The 15,346-nt window shown below is 46.0% G+C and overlaps 1 protein-coding gene across 2 annotated transcripts in view; it reads right to left on the bottom strand.

Moving 5' to 3' along the window:
• Positions 1-668: 668 nt before the first annotated feature.
• PITPNC1 (phosphatidylinositol transfer protein cytoplasmic 1) overlaps positions 669-15,346 on the bottom strand; it is a 141,667-nt gene continuing 126,989 nt past the window's right edge. Inside the window, exons 9-10 of one of the 2 annotated variants that reach the window (XM_040331322.1) lie at positions 8,996-9,114; positions 904-994 (exon numbers count right to left, since the gene is read on the bottom strand). In XM_040331322.1, coding sequence (XP_040187256.1) covers positions 989-994; positions 8,996-9,114 — 125 coding nt within the window. In that variant the 3' untranslated portion in view covers positions 904-988. Of the gene's footprint in view, positions 995-8,995; positions 9,115-15,346 lie in introns of both variants that reach the window. The other variant, XM_040331321.1, reaches the window with a different exon arrangement.

Below are 15,346 nucleotides of genomic sequence, written 5' to 3'. Positions count from 1 at the left end.
CTCTTGGAGTTATCTCCCTTTTTTTTTTTGTTGCACCGGCATCCTCTAATATACATCTAAATGTCACTGGAATGACATTCTTCACCTTGTGGTCAAATTTATAAGATCGATTGTCTTTCTCTCCGTTTCCGTTGCGTTCTGGAAAACAGGTGATAACTGATCACAAAGCTGAGTTCTACAGAACTGAAACGCGTAAGTCGCGCCCTTTTTCTTTCTATTCTGTTCATATGTGCAAAGACGGCTGTAAATTCTGGACCTATGAACAAAAAAAAAAAGACTCGACAAGGATCTGAATTCGTCCGGTAGACTAAGGAAATATGTACATAAGGTAGGCTAAATGAGGTTAAAGCTTTACATTATGGATTGTCGCGTTATTTTGTACAACTACCCGTCTAAAAAAAACAAAGATGGCGGAAACGATTAAAAGAGCTCTTCTTGTTATCGCTAGAGGCCACTGTCACCGATCGAGCAGCAGAGGAGATTGTGTGTAAGCGGTAACAGGGGAGCAATGATATGGGAAGCACTGAATCGAACAGCTTACGGCCATAAGGAGTCTACAGGCATGGCTTCGAAACGCATAAGCCTATGATTATGTTTGTTGAAAATGGGTTTTAAAAAACCCTTTGCGTCTGGAGGTGAAGGGGGAGGGGGATATGCGGGGGGGGGGGGGGGTCCTGCTATCGACTCAAAAGTTATTCCGAATTCGGAAAAAATGGCTTATTAGATGTAAACATGCTGCGTGCGTTAAGGGCGGGGTCGGGAAGCGTTAAGGTTTCCGGTGCAGATTTCTTCCGGGGGCGGTCTTTGGGGACGGTCAGGAACTCCGGAGCTTCGGTGGTCAGAGGGGTGGAAGGAGCACTGGAGGGTCCGCTGCGGGCGATAGAAGGCAGCGTAATGTCAGTGATGGAAATGGCGGGTGGGAAAATCCCGATTTTCTTGTTAGTGGCTTCCTGAGTGGTCCTTTCGTATTCTCGCACTTCGTCCATCGTCATGTCTGTAGGCAAGGAGGGAAAAAAATTAAACACGTTATATATAAAAAAATAAAAAAACATTAGTAAAAGATATAACTAGTCGTGAAAAAAAGAGAAAAAAGAGCTTAAAAGTTCATTCATAGTCCTCATAAGAAATCGATCAGTGATTAGTGATATAAATCAAGCCAGAAGAAGCCTCCACCATGAGTGACCAAACATGGCCGCTTACCAGATATCGATGACCTCTAATGAAAAATGCGGTCAACAAGCACAGTGAGACTCAGTAATAGGGGCCAGACTCCAGGTAGATTCAGTCATCCGGTTCACGATGCTTGCTTTATTTCCTTTAGTATCAGGATCAATTCACCACCAAGACAGTAGAATGTCTCCCAAAGTGTTAGGTATTTATTAAAAGTATTGCACTTACATAGAATAAAATGAGCCCAGCGTATCAAAGAACAAAAAAGAACAAAAAGAACACACAGTGTTGTTTCAAACCAACAAGATGGCCGCCGTTTATTCCGGTACGTCATGACGTCACATGTCCTGTCTCCACCTAATGTTCCTGATGACGTCTTATGACGACAAAGCGAGTTAGGTGGAACCACGACGTGTGACGTCAGATAGTGGCCATCTTGTTGGTTTGAAATAACGCTGTATCAAAATGTATCAATACGCTGGGCTCATTTTATTCTATGTAAAGGCAATACTTTGAATAAATACTGTTCTTTGGAGTTTACTACACTATGAGATGATTCTGCTTTCCCTATGACTGTCAAACAATACGTTTGGCTAATAGACATGTGCATGCATGAAGACGTTTGGCTAACAGGAATGCGCATGCACACAGGAGTGCACGTGGGAATGTGCGCACATGAACAGGCACATGCACGATATATGTTGTTGCTTAAGCATGCTTCTGCCTGTGCTCTAATGCTGACTAATATTCAGCTGTTCCCTGTGTCCTGTGTACTTTCACTGTGTTCCCTTGGCTGCTGACCTAGCCTACTCATGACCTGATCTCGGATCCTGCTTTTGTCTTGTCGCTAGTTCCTGACCGGACTCCTTCCTGACATTGGCTTTGCTCTTGATTTGGTACTTCGCTGCCCACCTGTTGATGACCCTGGCTGATCCAGTGACCACGCCTCTGTCTCTGATCCTGGCTTACTGACCCATTTGAGTGTCTGCCTGCTGTTTCAGTTCTGCACTCCGTTGAGTGTTCCTGCTGCAAATCTGCTGGGAGCTCTGACCAGCCACACGTCCCGGCCCTGCAGCAAGTGGAGTGCTTCCTTAACCGTAGCTGAGCTTCTGTGCACGGCTTGGAACCGCATCTCCTGCTGAAAGTCCCCCGATCTACATCTGCAGGCACTCGTGTTTCTCCTGTCCCTGGGGCACCCTCTGTTTCACTTCCAGTGGAACCTAGGCTAGAGATACAAGAGAGGCCGACCTCGTAATTTCAAATCTCCTCTCTGGTACGTGACATATGACCTGTATGTTTTGGGAGATGTACTACTGTCTGGGTGGTGACTTGATCCTAATATTGGAGGAAGTGGAGCAAGCGGTGTGAACCGGATGACAGATTCTACCTGGAGTCTGGCCCCAATTACCTCTCTGTTGGAAGGGTAATTAATATAATTTTTGGATTTTCTACATATCTGTTTTCATTCCCAACGGTCAACCAGGCTGATGCTTGCAGTTCCCTGGAGGGCAGGATGTCCCCTCTAAGTTGGAATGTAACGAAATTAAGCCTCTAACTTTACATGACACTTGATTAGCCACTCCACAAACAAGCTTCAAAGAGAGGTGTAACTGGCAAAATAAGTAATGGCAATGATCAAAGACCAGCAAGCTATTGGAGATGATATGGGAAATACTGCCCCCAGAGGCCCAGTACGGCAGGACAGTCCGTAATATAATCTATTGAGGAGGATTGCCCTGTGAACACACTGATTTGTCCAAAAGCAAATGTGGCTGGCAATAGGGGGGGGGGGTTGAATGAGATACGACTGAGGTTCTTTAAATAGGGCTGTTTGAAACAGAGAGCCCTCTTTAACATCTGAGCTCAGCCAGTGAGGAGTCTACCAAGAGGATGTGTTAAGCATATGTACTGTTTTATTGTTGTTATAGGCTTTATAGATATCTGCTGTTTAGTGTGTGATGTTCCTATTTTCTTGGGAAATAAATAAGATATTGTTTACCAGCATATGTGTCTGTCTTCATAGCTAACTTAATATCATTAGGCCTAGTATAGTCTGATAATCTAGCAATTATAGGGATATACAATTGATACATATCTGCAATAGCTATATAGGTTACAATAGAGTGCATAGTATTGCAAATTTTTACTTCACCCTCCAATGAGTTTTAACTGCACTTGTTGAGCGCTTTTTCATTAGTGGTCATGGATATCTGGTAAGAGGCCATGTTTGATCACTGATGGTGGAGGATACTTCCGGCTTGATTGACATCACTCACCACTGATTGGTTTCTTATGAGGACTATGAATTAACTTTTAAGCTCTTTGTTGTTTGCACACTTTTAACCCACCTTTAATTGCACTATTTATGTCTTTTGGAACACAGTGCTGCACTTTCACCTTTTTTACATTTAAAGAGCATTGAAATGGGAACCTCTCACGATTGGTCAAACCTATCCAAAAGCAGATTATACCATTTCCAGGCTCCCGGCTGGTTCCAGTGCCCGGAACTAGTGATAAAAAAAATGGCTCCTTCCATGGAAAGACTAAAAACTCCTTTTCAAATAAATATGAGCAGCCACGTCAAGCTTCCTTTATTATTTAAATAGCTTTTTTATTAGCATTGGCGGTGCATCCATAAAGGGTGCAGGGCGCCTCCCCCTCTCTCCTGCACCTCTCTATCACCATAGATAGATTCATGCATTGCATGAATCTATCTATGGTCGCCGCTGCCACCCAGGTTTTAGGTGTCTGGCCCCTTGTCGCACACCGGGAACCTAAATTACAGCAGTGGGTGTGTTTTTTGGAAGCACCTGATTAGAGCCATAGGCTCTAATAGGCGTTCAAAATGGTGAACAGCGGACACCATGCTGGGCATTCGCTGTTCACTCAGCTGTGTGTTAGGAAAGCAAATAAATCGCTTTCCTAACACTGACCCGCCTCTCAGCCAATCAGGTAGCCGGGTCTGTCACATGATTGGCTGAAACGACAGGCGCTGTGATTGGACGCCGCTTATCAGGGGTCCAATCATAGGACAGGGAGAAGACATGGAGGACACCGGACATCGCTCGCCGACTGCCGCCATCACCCGCTGCCCAACCGAGACAGGGTAAGTGCCGGGCGGGGGGCACAGTGGCAGCATTTGGGGCACAGTGGCAGCGATAAATGGGCACAGTGGCAGTGATTAATGGGCACAGTGGCAGCATTTTGGGCACAGTGGCAGCGATAAATGGGCACAGTAGCAGTGATTTATGGGCACAGTGGCAGCAATTAATGGGCACAGTGGCAGCATTTGATGGCACAGTGGCAGCGTTTGATGGCACAGTGACTGCGTTTGATGGCACATTGGCAGCAATTGATGGCACAGTGGCAGCTTTTAAAGTCAAAGTGGCTGCGTTTGATGGCACAGTGACTGCGTTTGGTACAGTGGCTGTGTTTGATGGCACAGTGGCTGCAATTTTTTATTTTTTTTTCCAAATCTTTCAATTCGAGAGCACAGTGGCAGCGTTTAATGGGCACAGTGGCACCATTTGGGGCACAGTGGCAGCGATAAATGGGCACAGTGGCAGCGATAAATGGGAACAGTGGCAGCATTTGGGGCACAGTGGCAGCATTTAGTTGGCACAGTGGCAGTTTTTGATGGCACAGTAGCTGCGTTTGCTGGCACAGTGGCTGCGTTTGATGGCACAGTGGCTGTGTTTGATGGCACAGTGGCAGCATTTAGTGGGCACAGTGGCAGCTTTTGATGGCACAGTAGCTGCGTTTGATGGCACAGTGGCTGTGTTTGATGGCACAGTGGCAGCATTTAGTGGGCACAGTGGCAGATTTTGATGGCACAGTGGCAGTTTTTGATGGCACAGTAGCTGCGTTTGATGGCACAGTGGCTGCGTTTGATGGCACAGTGGCAGCATTTAGTGGGCACAGTGGCAGCTTTTGATGGCACAGTGGCTGCGTTTGATGGCACAGTGGCTGCAATTGATGTTTTTTTTCCAGAATATTTCAGTTTGTTTGTGCCCCCCCCAAAATTTTTGAGCACAAGCCGCCAGTGTTTATTAGAGATATTTCCTAAAGATTCTCTCGCTTGTGCCCCCCGAATTTCTTGGTCAAAGGAGAGTCAGAGATTTCAAATCACTGCAAAAAGTAACAAAAGGGTTCTGAGGAAATATATTTAGATATTTAATAACATACGGAAGTGCTTGGACTGATTTGCACTTGAGGGGGCCCTGTCCTAAATATAAACCTTGGGGAATGGATGTTGGCCGTAAACCACGGAAAAGAAAATGGCGCACTACAGAGTTGTGGCCCTTGGAAGCCAATCCCAAATCTTTGCTTAATTTGTCTATAAGCTGAAAGGTAAAATCTAATTGGTTTCTATTCTTGTTTTCTTTTCTCTGTTTTCTTATAAATCATACCCCTCAGTGTAGGATGACTTTACAGAGGGAAACCCAGGATTATCTCTCCAGACATGGTCCAAAATGAGACTTCACCGTGACACATGTGTAGCGCCCTGCTCCCAAATGACTGGGCGCTATGTTAAATTTAGTGGGTGTCTGAGCGATAATGTGGCTCAGACTGTAAGATTTATTCTAAATTAACCTCTGTCCTGGCAGTGGCTGTGCCTGATGGCATTTTCCCACTGTTGCCTGTGGGTGGCGATACCCCCACAGGCCAGTGTTGGAACACGGGCAAGCCACAGGGACATTGAGTGTCTTTTCTCTGGTACAGCCCAGTGGAAGTGGTGCCACGCTGTGCATGCCGGTAAGGGATACTTAAGGGGCAGACGCCATATTTTGGGGTCCTTCGCCTCATGGCCCTCCTGGCACGAGGTATGTGTTGTGTGATTTCTGGCCTCGGGACCACGTTGGCCCGAGGCTGCATCTCTGCTAGTAGGCCCAGTTATGCTGACTGGGGCCTACGAATCAAGAGGGATCCTAAGCTGTCCATCTAAGTCACAGGTGTCAAACACAAGGTCCGAGGGCCGAATCTGGCCCTCCAGGCCATTTCATGTGGCCCTTGCACCTCTCCTGCAGCTGCAGGAGAGCTCCAGCCCTCTTCTGGTCCTCCACCAGACCCTTACTTTCTGCTTTCAAGCAATGCATCCAGCTTCTTCCCAGCAGCAGCACAAGGAAAGGGGGGTGCACTGTGATGTAAGGGAGAGTGGGGGACTCAACTTCTGATGGTGGGTTGTCTCTTGACATTTAATGTAAAGGGGAGGGGATGCTCTGGACATCTAATCTTACAGATACAACCGGTCCTTGTGAGGGCAATCATAATGCTGATGCGGCCCACCATGACATTGAGTTTGACACCCCTGATCTAAGTGAAGGAAGCTACACTTAATGAAGGAAACCGGGGGAGGACCTGCCCTGGAGGAGACCAAGCGGAAGGCTTATGTCTCGGGATAGGCCTGGTGACTTTATTAAGGAGGGATCCACAATTCAAGTTGTCCTACAGTTCGCTGGGTCGGCTTAAAGGCTCTTTAACTGTACGGATGGAAGTTCGGGGATTACATCCTGTGGCAGAGGATTCCGGACTGTTCAATTTGTTCTCAATCAGTCTGTGGCAGAGACTGTTAGCGAACTGGTTCGTGCATCATCCCGGCTGCTAGTCCATGTGAGAGGGGTCTTTTCTGGGTGAGAGGGGTCTATCCGGGTGAGCAATACCCACTCAGGAGGGAGTGGCAAAAGACTTTGAAGTTCAGGGGTTTTCCCCCAGTGATCTGAATGAATGAATGAATGAATGAATGAATGACTTGTATAGCGCAACGCATGCGAACTGAATCGCCTCTGGGCGCTTTTTCCAGCCAGTAACTGCTTGGCTGGTGCGGTCGTTTTTACCCCGTAGGATCATGACACGCTAGGGACACACAGTCATACACACATATATACATATATACTGGGCCAATTTGGACAAGATCCAATTTACCTACCAGCATGTCTTTGGAGTGTGGGAGGAAACCGGAGTACCCGGAGGAAACCCACGCAGACACAGGGAGAACATGCAAACTCCAGGCAGATGGTGTCGTGGTTGGGATTCGAACCAGCGAACCTTTTGCTGCTAGGCGAAAGTGCTACTCACTGCACCACTGTGCTGCCCTCCGGATCTGTACCGTGTACCTGAACCTTCCCCCCTTCATCCTTCTACCTTCATCACAAGTTTGAGCAAAAAGAATAAAACCTGACAGTTAGAGGTTTTACATCTTGTGTGGACATTGGAATTATGTCAGACTTTCTTCCCCTAGACAACGAATGTTGAGGTAACGTGCAGGCCCGAAACTAACCAGCAGCTCCTACGGGGGTAGTGCTACACGTGGATTATACCTCAGTAGCTCACTCCAGTTCTCTCTGACTCCATCCAAGGCTGTAAGCATTAAGAGATAACGGATGAGGAATTGTGGAAAGGCTCAGCACGCTGTCATATTGGTCTCAGCTGCTATCTTAATCAATAGAGGGGTGGGTACCTTAACTGTGTTAGTGGTATTAAACGTGGTGGTCTTCATCAAAATGGTGATCGTCTACACACAGACACCAACTCCCTGTTGCATAAATGTGAATTAGATGGGTAAAAAGATGGCTTCAGATATTGTTCTCCACCTGTAGAGCACTCCTCGACACGTTTCGTCATTTCCTGGCTTAATCGCAGATTAGTGGTGGTCTTTATGTCATGCCGTGTCCAGGATTTGATCCCAGGGTCTGGTGTTCTTAGATGGTTTTCCTATGTCCTGAACCACCAGCGAACTGGTTTTAAGTTAGCATCCTAGTTATGTTCTTTTTCACTTGTGGGGATGTTTGCTCCACCCTGGGACCAGCTGTCAGCAGTCTTCCCTATATATTCTCACTTCCCCTTCCTGTCCGTGCCTTAGGATAGGTTTACGTGTATGCTGTTTGTGGATGCTCTTAGTTTCGGTTTCTAAATTGGCTCGTTCTTGACCTCGATTCTTGGATTATCCCTTGTACTTTTGCTTGTCTCGTCGCCGACCCCGCCTGGCTTATTCTAGACTACGATTATTGGATTTTCCCTTGGACCTTGTATTCCTTTGCAGCCGACCCTACCTGGCTTGTTTGACTGCGTTCTTGGATCGTCCTCTTCCCTCCTGGGATCCTGTCTACAGCCTGTGAACCGTGTGTTCTGCATCTGCACCTGCCTTTGCGGTTCCTTATTTCCTGGCTGCAGGAGATCTCAGCTGCCCCTCCACCTGACACCGGGATAACAAGACTACTGGTCCGGAAAGCTGAGGGACGGTTGTAGTCTCCTGGCAGACCTGACAGTATGAAGACTTACACTAGGGCAGGGATATGCAATTAGTGGACCGCCAGCTGTTGCAAAACTACAAGTCCCATCATGCATCTGCCTCTGGGTGTCATGCTTGTGGCTGCCAGAGTCTTGCTATGCCTCATGGGACTTGTAGTTCTGCAACAGCTGGAGGTCCGCTAATTGCATATTCCTGCCCTATGGGAGGTCCTAGGAGAAAAGGGATCTTTACCAGCACTCCTTGGTATAGTGTAAATCTTGTCCTATCTTCACATAAAGCAACGGGCATCTAAAAGCCGACATTTCAGGACCTTGCAGGATCCCTTTTTCTTAGGCATAGTGGGAGGTCCAGACACAGACTTGAACTGGATGGACTATTGTCTTTATTCAACCTTCCCTACTATGTACAGTAACTATGTAACTGTATATTTTGCTCTTGGAGAGCTGCGAATGTGATTCACACTGAAAAATCCCAAATATCACTTTTTAGTAAAAGGCTATAATAACCCCCCCCCCTTAATAATTGCTATATCCCGCCCCAGCCAGTTTTTCTATAAGAGCAGTAAAAGGAACGTACGCTTTCTTTGGCACCACTGTCTATTTCATCTCTTGTTGGTGAAAGTCGGTTGCAAACTTTAATATTCGTTTTGAATTGCATGTTTTTTTCATACTGGCGCACGTCATCGATCGTCATATCTGCAAAGACGGAAGATTTACAGACTGAAGTGGGCGAAGAAGGAGAGGGATGTATAATGGATCCTACTGCGCCAGGGCAGAAGAGCAGGCGGAAGATAGGTGGGGTAGGGATCAGAGAAGAATGGAGGCCACTAGCTTTATAGAGAGTGACCCTCATAAAGTTAGTCTGAATCAGGAGCAGGAAGGGTTAGACCAGGCGGAGGAAACGTGAGGCTCGCTAGTGTCTGAAGAACTACAAGCGCCATGCTGGGACTTGCAGTTCTTCCTCCAGAGGGAGATTGCTTGTCTCTGGGTCAGGAGGAGCTACAGGAGGAGCAGGACAGGCAGTCAGCTACGGAGGGTATAATAATCAAAGCGTGGAGCGACAGAGGACCCTGCCAAGCCAAGATCTCTTAGGAAAGATTTAAGAGATCTCTTCAGCGAGAGGGAAAGATGTGGAGATGCTGCAAACTACACTTACCTGATCAGAAAACAAAGGAAGAAATGGTTAAAAAAAATAAAAAATAATTCCACATTCAGCATCATCAACAGTTGTCTGTTCCTGACCTCCACTGAGCAGCACATCGCATCGCAGACTATCACCCCCCCCAGACATCAACAGCTCTCTAGATAATACTAAGAACGTAGGCATGCAAACAGGTTGCCCACACCCCAATGACCTTGTATGCTGCAGATGCCCCCCTGTTTAGACCTGTGATATTTCACCAAAGCCCCCTAATGGGTCTTCTAAAAAAATCTGTAAAAAAATAATAAAAAAATCGTAAATAAAAATGAAAAAAATTATAAAAAATGTTCATTTTTTAAAAATAATTAATTGTAAAAAATAATAAAAAATTAAATGATAAAATAAAAACTACTGACACTGTCCTTTGCCCCACTGACACCAAACTCTGCCCTGCTGACATCGTCCACTGCTCTGACACCGGCAGTATATACTGTATACAAATGCACACGCATATGTGTTTGAGCTTTGGGGTGCACACCCTAATGCAATAGGCTGTGCACACCTATGACTAAGAACTAGTATATGTGTGTATATATATATATATATATATATATATATATTGTAACGGAATGACCCGTGATACTCTGAATCTTTTGAAGGATGCGGTGTACTCCTGTGCCAGCTTCACCAATGACTCTTGGGTCTAGGGTCATCCTATGTCCCTTAGGGGCATAGGATGACTGAGAAATGATATCAAATTACATGAGATGGGACATTACTGATAATTCATGTATTGCAGGATATCTTGAAATATTACAAGTTGTTCCTTATGAACAAGTCAATAGACTGTTGAGGTGTTAATTGAGTCGGGCTCCTAAGATATTCCATTGTCCATTGTGTGATGCTAATGTTTTGTGTCTATTGTACTAATTAAGTCTGTAAAGGTCAGATGTCTAACTTTAAGGTGTTAATTAAGTCTGGCTTCTGAAAGACCTTTCATTGTGGATGCTAATAAAACTGTATGGTGTGAAAATACTATTGATGATAATATGTGATGTGAATAGCAGGTGAGAGTCATAACGTCTGACCTTTTAGGTGTAGTAATTAGGTGATGTTAATTATGTCAGATCGGTGCCGAAAAGTTTGTGGGATGTGTATTGGAGACTCTGTAGCCCCCCCCCCCCATTGTGTGATGTGTGGGTGGAGTGTGTCTTTGTCCCTGTGATTACTGCAGTATGCTTTTTGGTGTATAAAAGACTGAGTTTTACCAATTAAAAGTATTCATTCATTTTGGAACCAGAGAACAGAGCTGTGCGTGTCTCGTTCATTCTGGGAAATGGAATGGGTCGTGTCTGCCGGATTGTGGAGTGTCGGATAAGCTGTCTTGGGTTGGTGGAGTGGAAATCGTAAACGGTGGTGACCGTTACATATATATATATACACACACACACACATTTTCACTTAGGGGTGTCCTGACTTTTGTTGCCAGCGGTTTAGACATGAATGGCTGTGTGTTGAGTTATTTGTTATACAAGCTGTACACTCCCTACACAACATTGTAGATACAAAGTGTAATTTCTTCAGTGTTGTCACATGAAAAGATTTACACAAATGTGGCTGAGGGGTGTAAATATATATATTTACTTTTGCTCACTCTTTCATTTATTAGAGAAATATCTCTCACCTACCACACAAACCTAAAAATCTGGAATCTACAATACCAACAGAACAGGCACTTTGTGGACAATAGCTGAATGCGGACGGCTCATGCGATATACTCGGGGGTGGCCCCGCACCCCACTATTACAGAGAAATAGATTATTGTTATTATCATTATATAGTCATGAGCTAGAAAGGAGAAGGCGACAGAGCAAGGGAAGCGCTGTAAGGATCTTCTGGGAAATAAAGGGTTAAACAGCATCCATAGAATATCAATGTAATCAGCATTTAGAAATGGATCCGAGGCTCACCCACAATGCAGCATCTTACAGAGAGAACATCATGTATGCAGATTGCTATTGCTTATAAACAATATACATATATATTCTAAAATATAACATTATAATTGTGATCTGAAATGTTTGTGCCATTTAAGGAAGAACAAGAATAAAATATTTTCGTAGACTGCTTTTATTTGGAGTGTGAGCAGCACTCCATTATGTGTTATGGCTAGCTTGTTATATATACAGAAATACAATGTCCCTTGAGGCCAGCTAAATTTACAGAAGCATACTCAAAGGAACTATTAAACATTACTTCCACTGCATTGAAAATCAATATTTGATTATGATGAAAATCAATATTGGTTCTCTTTGAAAACGTATTGGCTGAATTTTGGAAATGATGTTGCAGTTCCAAAAATCACCACCAGAGGCACAGCTGTATCACAGGAAACTAAATATTGATTAGTGAGCTATTCAATAATAATTTTTTTTTTGAAGATTACAGCTGGATAAATCTATATTGGTGTCTTACCAGAGGTCTAAATAACGGGATAGGGCAATTGTGCAGATAAGTTCAGTGTGCCCAGTACAGGAGGGGGGGGGGGCTCCACATTTGGGAGGGGGCGTTGTAAAAAAACTACAATAGATAGCATGCAGTGTTTGGGTCACATAACATTTTTTTCCAAATATCGCATCTAATAAGAATTTGGGGGGGAACCTCACGCCTAAAATCAAAATCAAAATTGGCATGAGGCCCCCCCCCCCCCCTAAATCCATACTAGACCCAAAAGGGCCTGCTGTGGATTGGGGGGGACCCCAAGCAGTTTTTTTGTTTTGATTTCATTCTGCAAGCGAGTCATGGTTGTAAAAGCGGTGCTCCAAGCCCGCCCCCCCCCCACAGAAAAATTTAAAGCCAGCAGCTACACACACTGTACACATACTGCAGCTGCTGACTTTTAATATTAGGAGACTTACCTGTCAGCGAATCCAGTTAATGTCGGCACCCCAGCTAATGTTTCCATCGGCTCTCGGGCGCTGCCGCCACCGTAGCCTGTAAGGCCTTGTGGCTTCACAGCCAATTTCCTACTGCGCATGCATGAATTGCACTGCGCTTTCTGCATGGCCCGGCAGCGGGGAAGGAGGAGAGGGCTAAAAATTCAGACGGACCTCGCTAACGGAAGTGGGGATGGGTACATGTCAAAAACAGGTACCCCCCCTCGAAAGGTGCTAAATCTGGCACCGGAGGGGGGAGGAATCAGATAGGCGCACACCTCCCAACTTTCTGAGATGGAAATGAGGGACACTAATTAGCAAAACGTATGTGGGCATAAGACACACCCCCTTCCACGCCCCCTCAAAATGAGAATTATACAAACTTTTTGATAGATAAAAAGTGCATTTTATATACAACTATATAGACCAACATGAGGGACAAATGAGGCGGAAAGAGGGACATTGTTCCAAATCAGGGACAGTCCCTTGAAATCAGGGACAGTTGGGAGCTATGTAGGCGGAGCTTCAACTTTTGGGTGGAACTCCGCTTTAAGGACGTGGCGGGTGGCAGACTCCTTAACAACCAGCTATTCCTTGGTTGTTAAGGATGCTGGTAGGTGCCGGAGTTAGAAAACCGCTACTAAAATACGGTATCATTTCAATAAATAGCACATGCAGTATTTTTGTAGCGTTCTTTAGTGAACTGCAAAATAATTTTTGAAAAACGCTTTTTGGCTGATAGCATTTTGTGAATGGAGCCCTGGATGCCTAGATCCCGAAAATTCATTTTGGGATCTGTACATCCTTCTAATAGGAGGAAGAGAAATGATCAGCTGCCTCAGTAGGGGTTTGCTGTGGATGGACAGTACTAGGAAAGGTTGAACTTAGACTTCCTCAGGGAGGGGGGACACTAAAAGTACCTCTTCCTGTTATTGTCAGTCCCCCCCCCCCCCCGTACCTTAATTTCTCCATTGTCTCCTATACCTCACCTCTCCAGCACTAAAACTGAATGTTCTATTCAGAGAATTTACTGCCTTGTTTTGTAGTTGAAGGTTTTTTGTAGCTCTCATTGTAAAACCAAGTGGAGGAATCATAATTCCTGCAGCCTACACAACAGCAGGAAGGGTTTTTAGCGATTCGGGGCTGGTAGTCAGAATTTGTCAGTCTGCTGGTGCCAGGACCGGGGGATAAAGTATGAGAGGCTGGCTCCAATCGTACAAAAACATTTTTATATTTCAAATTGACTCCAACAACCCACTAAGAGAATGAATACAATTCTCATTTCTGTATAGCTGTCTGCCTGGGTAGGTGAGCTTGTAAGATTGCCTAGGTTCTAATTTCCAGAATGGTTCTGAATCTGCCTCCCCCCCCCCCCCATACCGGATAAGTGGTCTTAGTTCCAAGCACTGGCTCTGAACATTGCTCCTTGTAGTTACCTTACAAGAAAGCAGGTTACATATCTCGTGCACTAGCTTGGACACATGCACAGCCTGGGTAAAAAGTTCACAATTCACATCCCCCTACCCTTCCCTCCTCTCCAGCTCTCCCAGGATTGGCTGCCTTTCCTGGATGTTTATCATAATATGGGGTGTGATCCACAGTTCAGTGTGATGAGGAAATGTATGGTGCAGTGAACAGACAGCAGAATATACATAGACACACTGGTGCGATTCGGGAACCCTGCGAATCCACTGCGGGTTCCTACATCGCACCCGACTCACATGGCAGTTCACACTTCCATATGCGAACTGCTGGTGAGTGTCATACAATGGTAATGTCACCCCCATCTCAGCTCGCATATCGCACTGCGAACTGAAAGTTTGGACATGAATCGGATCGCATATTTTCACTGAACAATAAAAGAGGATTGCTCAGAGCTGGATTAACTCTGTGTGGCAAGACTGGGCACAGATGATAGGAAATCTTATTCTGTACATTGTGACATAAAAAAAATCCACTTTAACCCTTTAACCCTTTCCGTGCCAGTGTTGTTGTGATCACAGGACACAGCCCAGCACAGATCAGGATATGGGCGTTGTAATATGCACTCCTGATCACGTGACGGCTGTGGCCAATCACAGCCGTCACAATGTAAACAGAGATTTTTGGGTTACGGTGTTGCATGACCGCGCAATTCTCATTCAAAGTGCGACAGCTCTGAAAATTGGTCTGGAAAGGATGGGGGTAAAGGTGTCCGGTAATTAACAATTTTATAGTTTGTTGGAAAAGGGTTAAAGAGCAGGGCTTTTTGTCTCGGAAAGCAGGTGCAGGAACTCCCTCCTTCTTAGTCACCTCTTGTGTTCACCCCCTACCCACCTCCAAGCACCATTCATTGGTTCCACTCCTTACCCAGCTCCGAGCACCGTTCCTTGGTTCCACCTCCGAGCACCGTTCCTTGGTTCCCCCCCCCTACCCACCTCCGAGCACCGTTCCTTGGTTCCACCCCCTACCCACCTCCGAGCACCGTTCCTTGGTTCCACCCCCTACCCACCTCCGAGCACCGTTCCTTGGTTCCCCCCCCTACCCACCTCCGAGCACCGTTCCTTGGTTCCACCCCCTACCCACCTCCGAGCACCATTCATTGGTTCCACTCCTTACCCAGCTCCGAGCACCGTTCCTTGGTTCCACCTCCGAGCACCGTTCCTTGGTTCCCCCCCCTACCCACCTCCGAGCACCGTTCCTTGGTTCCACCCCCTACCCACCTCCGAGCACCGTTCCTTGGTTCCACCCCCTACCCACCTCCGAGCACCGTTCCTTGGTTCCCCCCCCTACCCACCTCCAAGCACCGTTCCTTGGTTCCACCCCCTACCCACCTCCGAGCACCGTTCCTTGGTTCCACCCCCTACCCACC

This window comes from Rana temporaria, chromosome 12 (assembly GCF_905171775.1).
Source record: "Rana temporaria chromosome 12, aRanTem1.1, whole genome shotgun sequence".
Lineage (NCBI taxonomy): Eukaryota > Metazoa > Chordata > Amphibia > Anura > Ranidae > Rana > Rana temporaria.
This window is presented reverse-complemented; position numbering and strand designations above follow the sequence as displayed.